Source organism: Sparus aurata, chromosome 18, assembly GCF_900880675.1.
Source record: "Sparus aurata chromosome 18, fSpaAur1.1, whole genome shotgun sequence".
Lineage (NCBI taxonomy): Eukaryota > Metazoa > Chordata > Actinopteri > Spariformes > Sparidae > Sparus > Sparus aurata.
In genome coordinates, this window is record NC_044204.1 from 17,478,875 (window position 1) to 17,491,097 (window position 12,223).

The 12,223-nt window shown below is 45.5% G+C and overlaps 1 protein-coding gene across 1 annotated transcript; it reads left to right on the forward strand.

Annotated features, from left to right (window-relative positions):
- The first annotated feature begins 8,504 nt into the window (after positions 1-8,504).
- LOC115569234 (POU domain, class 3, transcription factor 4) lies at positions 8,505-10,811 on the forward strand. Its single transcript, XM_030397226.1, has one exon. It carries the CDS (start codon positions 8,533-8,535, stop codon positions 9,619-9,621), a length of 1,089 nt encoding a protein of 362 aa, XP_030253086.1. The 5' UTR covers positions 8,505-8,532; the 3' UTR covers positions 9,622-10,811.
- The last annotated feature ends 1,412 nt before the right edge of the window (positions 10,812-12,223 follow it).

Here is a 12,223-nt window from a genome sequence, read left to right on the forward strand (position 1 = left end):
TTGTCCGCTATTCGAGTGACTTGAAACCCTATAACTTAATTCTAAAGTGTATTCGGCTGATAGTTCACTCTGTGCGTCCACCATAGTTGGATAAGTCCAACACAGCGGCACACAAGGAACGTTGGTATATGGTGTGGGCTTCGAAGGATGCAACAGTTGGATCCTTCACAGCACAGGAAATGAAGGCCGGCCTTGTTGCGCCGCTGTGACACATTTGGTCTTCGAATGCAGCCTTTGACGGATGAATTGAAACAAAGCTACAGATAGACAGATATTGCTCTTGAGAAGATGCACCGAGATGTAGATTGTTTGGTTACTCGGCCCAACCGGGAAAGATTGCCATCATGACTTCTACTTAAAAGTGACTCGGGTGCTTTTTTTTTGGACATGGACCAACAAAAAAAGTTGCCATCACATTTACGTGACGAGGTGTATATCTAAAGATTCAGGTGAGCCAAACATATTTGGAGGGAAAACAAACTCGAAATGTAAAATGACTAATTCAAGTTCTGAACATTCATCACGGTGTTTCAGACCAACTTCCTGGTTTAACTTTGATAAATGATTCTTACCAACCTGTCAGCCGTACTCACCGGCAGTTTTATCTTAGTAGTTTAGACAATCTGGCAACACAGTTAGCATTCTTTCCCTGTCTGAATTCATTGTCTACGCTCAGATGTTACTGTCCAGAACAACAGAAGAAAAGCTCTTTTCAACAGAGGACATGACAACTCATCTGAGCTTTGAGTGTTTTCTCTACACTTAACCCCACTAACAGAAATACAGAGCGAGGTTAGAAAGATTAAATTCATATTTTCTTTCCTGCAGAAAAAAACCACTTTCTCCGCAAGAAGCACCACCATAACTGAGACGCTTTTAGTTTTTGCTTCAGTTGGTTCCAACTACACCCTCGCTGCTCAGCTTTTGTCACATCCTGTATCACACACACACGCACAAAAGCTTGCACACAAACACACTTTAGAAATCTGAGAGTGTGTTAGACCTCTCTTCCTCCTCACCCAGAGTTCCTGGCCCCAGGGGGTGGAGGGTCTCTTCACCCGTCTCACACGTCCAACCCAAACACACACACACACACATACATGCACAAACACACACACACACACACACACACACACTGGCAGCAGACCACATCAGAGGGGGTCCATTCCTGCCTGAGTCCACAGGTCTCTGGATAAACATATTATTCTGGATTAAATGTTTCCCATATTTGTTATTCTTCCCTTCGAGACTCCAGGTGGAATTGGTATGAAACCAAAAATCATAAGTACATTCCTTTGAATGAAAGAGCGGGCCGAGGGGGAACGCTCCGAAAGGGGAAGGAGAATTCCCTTTCGGAGCGAGAACTTGTAACAACATTTGTGCAGATTCTTCGATTGCCCCGGATTCTTCGTTACACATCTAACAAAGGCTGCGCTGTGTGTTGTCGAGAAGCGGTCTCTTCCCCCTCGCAAACCTTGCCGCACCGCTGCCCAGAAGTCTTGACACAACCAGGAAGTGTGTGTGTGTGCTCGGTGGAGGTCCACTGCTGGCTCTGAATCAGATCCAATTGGTTCAAGAGGCACTGATCCTCGCAGGGATGCTGCGGTGTGAGAGTGCGCTCTACTCCACTTTGACTAGAGATAGAAGGTGACAGCAGATTTGGCCACCGTGAGGCCTAAATTGAGGTCTTCAGAAGCAGAAGGTGATGATGGCTGAGTCCTGCTCAATCATGCAATTATGTCCAAATTACTGCCAGAGCCCTGTGCCCTATCAGAACGAGGGTTGTCGCCCTGAGCGATGCCAATCGCTGAGGTGTTGATGTGTGGTGCAGGGATCACACCCTGTCCACCTATAGCCCCACTGGCCATGGTAATACTATCTGGTGAATGGACTGAGCCACATGTTGCAGGGAGCACCAGCGATATAATGTCTTCAATTAAAAAGAAAATATCTTCCATTTTCAGCACCGGGGCGGAGCTCTCATTACAGATTTAACACCTTGCTTGCAAATATTTGCAGTCGACACATCACCCCGTCACAAGTATGCCAGAGAATCACGCACGATCTGATGCTCTTGAATGATCTCCGCATCAAATGTCGGCTCCCTGCATACTAATGCGACCGTGGGCAACGGGCGGAGGCACACAATAGGTTGAAACTCCGCAGCGTTCGCTTCTTCCTGTCGTGTTTATTTTTGTAAACTGCGCAGCCCCAACTTTGCGCAGCGGTGGGACGTGCGCTGTGGACAGAGGGTTCTCGCTTGCACCGTGTTTGATGTCTCTCTCCGGACCCTGGAGACGTTTCCTCATGCATAATCGCTGTGTGTCTTTCTGATCTGCCTCTATCTGCTGCCGGTGGAGGGTTAACGTGCCAAGCTGCACGCGCAGAAACACACACACACACACGAATTAGAGGCAAGCAAAACACAACAATCTATTTCCAAAGAATAAAGCAAACAGAGGCAGAGAGGAGTTTTGTAATGTTTATTGATGTGATATAAGACCCAGTACAGCTCCTCCGGCTCCTCTCCACTACCTCACGTGTCATTTAGCTCCGTGCTAAACAACTCAATTAAATACAGTGTTTTAAACACAGTTGCGCCGCGCTCAGCTTAATAAAACCATCTACTCCTGTAATTCATCATCCTTTACCAAACATTAAGCCGGGAAAATCAGGGGAAGGGATGTGATTGGAGGGAGAGGGCGCTCAGTACGCCTCAGTATTCTGGTGAGGACACTCTAACTGTAGAGCAGAGGGAGCAAAGGGGTCATGAGGTGTATGTGTGTGTGTGTGTGTGTGTGTGTCTGCGTCTGTGTGTGTTTGCGTGTGTGTCTGTGTGTGTGACGGCAGCATCACCAGTCCTCCAGGGCTCAGCAGGCTAATTAATAATGAATCCCAGAGAGTCTGTGTTTGAAATGCAGATGTGCAACTGCCGGCTCCGCCTGCTCCTTCAGAGGGACCTGTGTGTGTGTGTGTGTGTGTGTGTGTGGGTGGGTTTGTGGGCCACAGGGGAAAGTGTGTCGGTTGGTTGCTCACTGAAAATCTACATGAAATTCACCGGGGTTGCTCGTCGAGCGTCGACCACGTTTGATTTCTCTTTTCCTCTTCAGCGCAGAACTTCTCACAATGTGTCCCGTCCTCTCTCTGCCGCCGAGCCCCTTCCTCGTTGGTGCCGGCGGAGGTCTCAACCCCGAGGCTCTTGTCTGCTCTCAGCACAGAAGAGGAGAAGAAGAAGGAGGATGTGGAAGAGGTGCTGGAGAGGTGCTGGAGAGCATACATTACATTTCTATAGACCCTCCGCTCTTCTTCACCGCTCTGAGTTTATAACATAGAGTGTGTGTTTGTGTGTGTGTGTGTGTGTGTGTCTGTGTTTGAGCAGTTTGAAGTTTAACAGATGGTAATGTTATGTAAATTTTTACCAACCTTGCCTCCTCCGCTGACCCAGGGACAATACACTAGCTTCTTCTGCAAACAGCACCTGTAACACACACACACACACATGCGCGCGCACACATGCAAGCTGTGAATAATCTCTCCGACAAACATACGCTTTGTTTGAGCGAAGGCAAGAGGGACAAACAGTTTCAATTTTGCTCAGGTGTTTCGAATTCTTGCAGATAATAAAAAAAAATAATACTGCAACAATTGCTTTTGTGCGAGCGGGTGTTTGTTCCCGGCGACGAGCTGAAAGACTCCCTGACCTCGGGCCCGTGCGTTGTTTTGACTGAATTAATTTTCTAATTAACCAGAAGCCCAAAAATAATTTTACGCCGGGATTTGCATCATACCGGAATGCTAATATCCAGGACCTGAGACGTCTCAGCGATGCTACACGTTGCGCTCGGTGTCTTTGAGTCGTTCCAGGAAATTAAATGAGCTGCATTTTCTGAAGGAAGTTCAGAATTCAAAACAACTTTTTTTAAAAAGAAAATAATTTAAAAAGGGAGGGTGGGTTAAAAGTTTATCTTCACTGTCAGAATTATGTCCTTAAGCAGTTCCTTCATGTTTCCACACGTCATATTTACATCCGTTCCCACCGGATCTATATCGAGTTCACACGGAAGTAAACCCCGGTTACCACTATAGTTTTTACTTCCGTCTTTTAAATACGTCATTATCAGAGTGAGGTGCCATTTTTAATACGACGTGAAGTTGATGCCATCAGTCAGGCCGAAACGATAATAATTTTTAATATATTCCCAGTTCAGAGTAAGACCCTCATTTTCAAACCAGACCAGGTTAGTTTTCCTGCGGTTTTATCCTTAAATTAAAAACATTTCACCTATCTGATCCTCTGAATGAGCAGAGGCTTTGTTAATCTGTTATCTCGTATTAATTGCTTCTCTTCCGCTGTGATAATAAGTAAGGGGGGTAAATCCATAATTAAATATATATATATATATATAATTTGATTGAAAAGTGGAATAAAAATCACAACAATCAACCTGGAAATCTCCTGAAATCGTCTTGGGTTAATCCCACAGTGTGTGTGCTGCGGGTTCAACATGTCCCGGGGTGTGAACTTCCGTGTCACAAATGTCAAACAGTGACGTTTTTCTCGCTGAATTTCCTGAAAAACATGCAATTTTCAGCCAAATCCGTGCTCCAAACACCCGTAGCCTGAACGGGATGCTCGTTTTCTTCACGTAGATTTAAAAAAAAATAAAATAAAAATAAAAAAACATACCTTAAATGAAAACATTTTTTCAAACAGCCCCACACGAACCAGAGGCTCGCCTCGCTGCGGACCGGGGCCTCATGCATTATGAATGTACATGTACACTTGTGTGCTCTCATGGGATGATTTTAAGCTTCCTTTACATTCACTCATCGCTGTGTCCGATGTATTTCCTCCTCGCACAGAAACACACACACACATTCAGAGGTGAGGTGTTCAGGACTGGCAGATGGACGTGTACGACAGCCTCACACAACAAAGCTCAGACACACATGTTTTTATTTTTTATTTTTACTTAAAGTCCGTGATGGAAACAAACGACTTGTCGGCGACACGATGTGAGATTAGTTTCGGGGCTTTTGGGTTTTTTTTTTTTTGTGAGGGGCCGCGTTGTTTAAACACGGTGTCACTGTCCTTTATTAGCGACGTCACGGGTTAATGTTAATATCGATTTTACTGTCTGGGAGCCCGCGAAGTGTTCGAGGCTGCTTGTCAGGCCGGAGAAGACGTTTCAACTCGCGGAGGCTTTGGGCTGAGACGAGAAAAAAATAAATAGAAAATTAATTTTTAGGGGGAAAAATCAAACCAGAGAGAAATGAACGTCCCGTCAACTTTAATGAGAAAATGGAGGTTTGTTTTTCTTCTTTTTGTTTAATCCAGCGCGTTTTTACTAACTTTAACAATCAGAGCAAAGACAGATTGATATGTTTCAGCGGTAAAAGTCCTTCACTCGAGGCCATATCTGGCACGCTGGAGCAGATTTAGGCTTCATGGGGAAAGTTTTTCAAAAAGGTCATGACACCAAGTGACAGGTCCCGCCCCGAGGCCCCAAGGCTGTCTCAATAGCAGACTAAAGCTGATTTATCTACAGACTGCAGCGGCAAACCGGAGAGGAGAGCGTTTAGGCAAAGGAAACAAAGTGGCATGGAGTAGAAACAAAAACAATCACGACAAATTGTCTTTAAAAAAAGAAAAGAAAAGAAAAGAAAATCCCCCGAACCGCTTCAAGTCTGAGCTCATTTTACACTTTTACGCAAAAACGGACTCTGCTAAGATTTCTTTTTTAAATCATTTTTAAATAGAAATAAAACAGGCATACATAAACACAAAACTGAATCCCTTCTGATTTACACAGAGGCAGAACACATTTAAAGTGCCTCTTCACAAATAACCAACACTGAGATACACGCACCAAACCTCCATAGCAAAATGTGCATTTTGTGTCCTAAATCAGTCCGCCCAAATTCAAAAAGAGCGCATAGGCCTATATTCATGTTTGCAAAGAGCTTTGACAGCATGGCACAAACCTGCAGCCCGGAACTAATTAAACGAATGCAGATTTCTTTTCTAAACAGATAAAAAAAAAACATTAATCCAGCTTCATAATTACTTCTTTGAGTAAATTCTTTTTTTTAAATGCAAATTTAAGCGTTAAGTTTGGCACGTAGAAAAACATATAAGGTGTGACGTTCCACTGGAGAAAAAAAGGATCATTAAATATATTTTTTTCTTGATAATAGTTTGTTTTCTTTAATCACCCAGCCAACTGAAGGTCCATAGTTAACAAACCTTCTCCCCTTTTTTTTATTTACTCCACTGCCTCCAGCAAATAATCTGAGTCAGAAGATAATCACTAAACGATTTAGCCAAAGCCGCCGAATAAACACCAACAAAGCAGATAAACAAACACGACAAACAAGCGCATAAACTGCCATTTTATCAAGACGAAATTAAAGAAATTACGACTCATTAGTTTGTGTTATTTAGCAGCAGAGAGAGAGAGAAAAAGTGTGAGAGAGAGACAGACAGACAGAGAGAGAGGGAGAGAGAGAGAGAGAGAGAGAGAGAGAGAGAGAGAGAGAGAGCCTGCAGTGTTGCATGGTGTAAGTGTAGCAGGGCTGGCTCGGGTTATCTGTGAATGGGCTCTTTATTGGAGGCGCGGAGCAGGGATTTGCCTTTTATTCGCCTCGCTATGGAAACGCGCTCGACGGCAGAAAAATGTTGATGTGAATAAAAGGAATCAGCACAAGGAGCGTTTCTAGAGAAGCATCTGTTACACTCAGAAACTTAGACTATCGAGAGCAATACAACCCCCTCCACAAGTCCCTCTCCTGTCTGCTTCGTGCGCCACAGAAACGCACACTTTATTTTTTGTAACCAGACCCAAAAAATATGTGGTGAATTATTATTATTATTATTATTATTATTATTTAAATAGCGATTCTGTTAAACTCTTAACATTTTCTTCGTCAAATGAGTTTGTTGGATACATGTTTTTTTTTTCTGTAAAGGGAGGATTCATCTTCCAGAAATCAATTCGCTTTGGTGCGTCACGCGAGAAAAACGCAGGAATTGTTTTGAAATACAGCCATACACTGTGCCGTGAATCTGCTACATATATATATATATTCTTTCGTGCGATTCTGCATAATTTTATCTCAAACGAAGCAATCCAGCTCAGCAAACTAGGCCACTAGAACGGGCCCGCCATTCGCATCAAATATTCAGCCGCTTTTCTAATGACATTTCAAAGAGCAGAGTACATGAAGAATTTACGTGCTGGAATCAGAAGGGGAACACAACAACAACAAACACGCTGAATGCATCTGTTGAATTATCTCCCACCCGTCCACAGGCCTGCACGCCACGACAACATGGCTACGCCACTCTCCTGTCACCACCCTTCCCCTCGCTGTCATTCCTCCGGTCCACCCTCAACCCAAGCGGCCCTGTCCGGCACAGCCAGCCCCCGCGGTCAGCTCACCTGCTCCGGCCTTGCTGTCCCCCTCTCTGTCTCCACGAGCAGCTCCTCGGCTCAGCGCTCTTTAATGACTTTCTGGTGGCTGCAGCCTTCTTTTATTTCTCCTAAATGTATGAAAATGTATGCAAATTTAAATCAAGCTTAACCTGGGAGCCAGAGCAATATATTTAATGGAATTTCAAACCAATAAGGAGACCGGGGACGCAGCCTTCTAATGGCAAATATAATTACGCGGCTAAGTTAGCTCTCTGATATGCAGATAGATCTTTTTCATCTCTGTGAGGACCTGATGAGATTCTTAAAGACTGGAAGTATGAGTGTGTGGCGCGGGAGGACACATGTACTTCTTTGAGAAAATGCAGACATGATTTAGTTCGAGGTTGTAAACATGCTCGATGAGTGCAAGATTCCCGGCAAAGAGTGTGAGCTGGGCTGTCAGAGAAATGTTAAATTTTTAATATCTTATGGAAATCTTATTTTAAGGACTAAATTGCACTTAAAGGCCCGTGACAAGAGTTATTTCTGTCTCGCCACAATGGTGAATGTCCTGTGCGTAAAACTCAACTATCTTGAGAGACTCAATCCATAAACACCTGAGGAAGTATTCTGTAAAAGTTAATAATTAGCAGTGAGAACTGCTCTTGGTTTGATTGTATCCCCTCTAAATTAAGTGCTGGCACGTCTAACGAATGCCATTGCGCTTTAATCTCCTCCTTCGCACGCGCTCAAGGGTGACAGGAGCGGCAATAAACTCGTGCGTAAATCAGTTTGAAACTTTAATTAATAAACAGGAACTGCGCTCCACGCGCACATCGTTCCACAGCCAGACCCACTGGACCAGCATTCCGACTCACTTCCGGTTCGACTGCCTGTAACCCTTTCCTCTCCGCAGCTCTGCTTCCAGAGGCGGAGGTCCGGGCATCTGCGCTGTCATTGGTCGACGCGCGCCGTCACTGCGTCTCCGTCGGTCTGTGAGTGGTGGTGGAGGCTGTCAGTCATTGCCAGGCTGCAGCCGAAACTCCAGAGAGAGGGAGATGTCAGAGGCTGAGCTGCTCCCTCGCTTCAGTAGCACTAGTGGGGTTCAGCAGCCAGCATGGCCACAGCTGCCTCCAGCCCCTACACCCTGCTCAGCTCCAGCCCCATGATCCATCCGGACAGCCAGGCCATGCAGCCTGCTAGCCCCTACAGAGGACACCAGAAGCTGCTCCAGAGCGACTATCTGCAGAGCGTCCAGAGCAACGGACACCCCCTCGGGCACCAGTGGGCGAGCAGCCTGTCGGAGGGCAGCCCCTGGTCGTCCTCCATGGAGCAGCAGGACGTGAAACCAGGCCGAGAGGACCTTCAGCTTGGCATCATCCATCACCGCTCCCCGCACGTAGCGCATCATTCCCCTCATCACAACAACCATGGCAACCACCCGGGAGCCTGGGGGACTCCGGTGTCCCACAACTCCTCCATCACCAGCGGGCAGCAGATCAACATCTACTCCCAGACGGGCTTCACTGTCAACGGCATGCTGGACCACGGTGGCCTCACACCTCCACCCAACCCGCAGGGCCAAGGCATGCACCCGGGCCTCAGGGACACACTCAGCCCCGAGCACAGCGACCTCGGCGGGCATCACTGCCACGACCACTCCGACGAGGAGACGCCGACTTCGGACGAGCTGGAGCACTTTGCCAAGCAGTTCAAACAGCGGAGAATCAAGCTGGGCTTTACGCAGGCGGACGTGGGTTTGGCTCTGGGCACGCTCTACGGTAACGTCTTTTCCCAAACCACCATCTGCAGGTTCGAGGCTCTGCAGCTGAGCTTTAAAAACATGTGCAAACTAAAGCCGCTGCTGAACAAGTGGCTGGAGGAGGCGGACTCGTCCACGGGCAGCGCTAGCAGTATAGACAAGATAGCAGCTCAGGGGAGGAAGAGAAAGAAGAGGACGTCCATCGAGGTGAGCGTGAAGGGGGTTCTGGAGACGCACTTTCTCAAGTGTCCCAAACCGTCCGCGCAGGAGATCACCTCGCTGGCGGACTCGCTGCAGCTGGAGAAGGAGGTGGTGCGCGTGTGGTTCTGCAACCGGAGGCAGAAGGAGAAGCGCATGACGCCGCCGGGGGAGCCGCCGCCGCACGAGGGACCCTACTCTCACAGCGGGAGCGCGGGAGACGCCTCCTCGTGCCACGATCTCTGACCGCAGCACCGGGAGTGATTCCCCCCCCGGCACAGACTCTGGAGCGCACGGGGGCGCAGCAGTCCCGGTACAGACTCCTCCACACGCCTCCAGCACTGAAACAATAACAATGACAGAGATACCTGTTCAGCCTTCGTCATTTTCTAACTGTCGCGAGGGCATTACTCTATAGACGTCACATTTCAGATTTACCTTCGGAGCCCGCCAAAATTATTTTCTACATCACGGATATAAATACAAAAATGTGCCTAATAACCTGCCAGCGCCTTTGGTTTGTGTCACCACTTCTCATCAAGCTCGATAATAACGATAAGATGGGACTGATGTGTTTTGGGCTCCTCTCACACACTTTTGCTTCTGTTTGTATGAACAGTGGAGTGAAACAAATAGTAATAATCTCACTTTTTTTTCCCTTCTTAATTGATTCGTTGCAGCAGCAGATCGAGGCCATTTTACAGCGCAGCTCATGCTTCCCTCGGGCGTATACGATGCTTTAGTCCTCGTCATATTTACAGTCATTATTTTGTAACATACTCGTAGCAGATCTGTAATTATTTTTTTTTTGCATATGCAAATATAGGCCCTCGTCAGCAGCCGTAGAGGTGCTGCTACCAACATAATAGCACTTGGAGGGTTTTTTTGTTTTGTTTATTGAATTCCTCCCTTATGGCCTGTAGCTTGCGCCGCCACACACACACACACACACACACACGTACACACATACACACAGTTACAGCTATTTATAAATGCATTTATTTGAGTTCAATCATCTTCGACCATAGAAACTGTGTGGACTCTGAAGCAGAGCCGAGAATAGAAAGAGGGGTTGACGACGCTATACACCTGCCTATAATTTTATTGTACGTTCAGTATCAAAATTTTATAATCTTAAATACTCCTGTTATTGGTTTATTTCTTAAGTATTTTTTCGAATATTGTACAGTTTTATATATTACCCTTTTGAAGTCATTAATTTAAACAAATGCTCTTAGTTATTCATGCACTTAATTAGCAATGTAAAAGAAAGAAAAAAAAACAACACAATATTTTCAGTAAGATTGAACTGTTTCGGCGGTTTTATTCCAAATTTCGATGACAGCTCAAGTAATTATTTATTTTCAGTATAAAGCTTGTATTATGTTTTGAAATAAACTATGTATGTTGTAATAAACAATTTTCTTGCTACAACTGTTCACTGTCCAAAACAGAGTTATTTAAAACTATTTACAAATTAGAATCCTTTATTATTATTATTATTATTATTATTATTATTATTATTATTATTATTATTATTATTATTGTTATTGTTATTATTATTATAATTATCATTGTCATCATCAAAATAGTGAAAGCAATAATCAAAATGTATGAATTTTTTTTCTCCATTCAAATCTCCATTTACATTTTTGCATAATTTGAAAATGGGTTTAATCCAAATCATGACTGATTGTGCTCACACTAAAGAGAATATTGTGCTCTCTTTATGTATTTACACACACACGCACAGCAACGTAACCTTGACTCAGCTTCAATGTCTCGTCAAAAGGCAACTTTTCCCCCAAGTTTTTCACGCCTCTTACAGCTGTGAAATATCCAGTGGTTCAACAGGACCTTGGCTGCAGGTTCTGCAGGCTCCACGGATCACAGCAAACTGAGACGCTTTCTCGAGCAGTTCCGCTGAAATGTTATTGTCCGGGCCCTCTGCCCTCCTCAATCAGACATGCGTGATTTATCGCCTGGGCCGCTGGGCCTGACGGCAAAACACAATGACATGCACACACACACACACACACACAATCAGAAGCAGATGAATCTCATTTCAAAGACTACAGCTGCGTATAATTGGCCGTGCGAGGGCAAAATAGAGCTATATTCCCTTTAAAAAAAAATTATAATGCCTAAACATTTTTTATGGATGGTTTGGAAATAAGTAGGCCTGTGGATGCAGCCGCTGCTTAAATGATTCAAAAATAGAGCTGGAAAGGGAGAGTGAAGGAGGGGAGGAGAGAAGAGGAGGAGAGGCGGAAGGGTGCTAGGCCTTGCCTTGAAATGGAGAGCCTGACTGGAATACTAATGCGTCTGAATTTATGCATCTCCTCAGTCTGCAGCCCTGAGAGAGGGGGGTGGGGGAGACCGAGAGAGAGAGAGAGAGAGAGAGAGAGAGAGAGAGAGAGAGAGAGGGAGGGAAGGAGTGAGGGAGGGGAGAAAAGGGTGTGAGGGTGGAGGTGAAAGAGGGCGGTTATATAGAAGCAGAGAAAAGTAAAACCATGGCTGATTGATTCCATCCATCTATTTTAGTTTGAAATAATCCCTGATTCCTGGAGGTGGGGGGAGAGAATGCCCCCTCTGGATGAAAAGGGGGAGCCAGCAGCCGAGCAAACAAGCAAAGCGAGCCAAGGTCCAGAGCAACGCTGCAGTATCCTTGAGCCTCTTCCACCTCGCGAGGCTTCAGTCGGGATGCTCACCCGCAGCCTCCAAACATGTCTTTAAAGAGTAACTGATAGCTGCACAGAAATAACTCACCAGTGGAAAAATGATTGACTTGGGGAAAGGACAGAGAGAGAGAGAGAGAGAGAAAAAAAAAACATAACAGGTGCGAGAT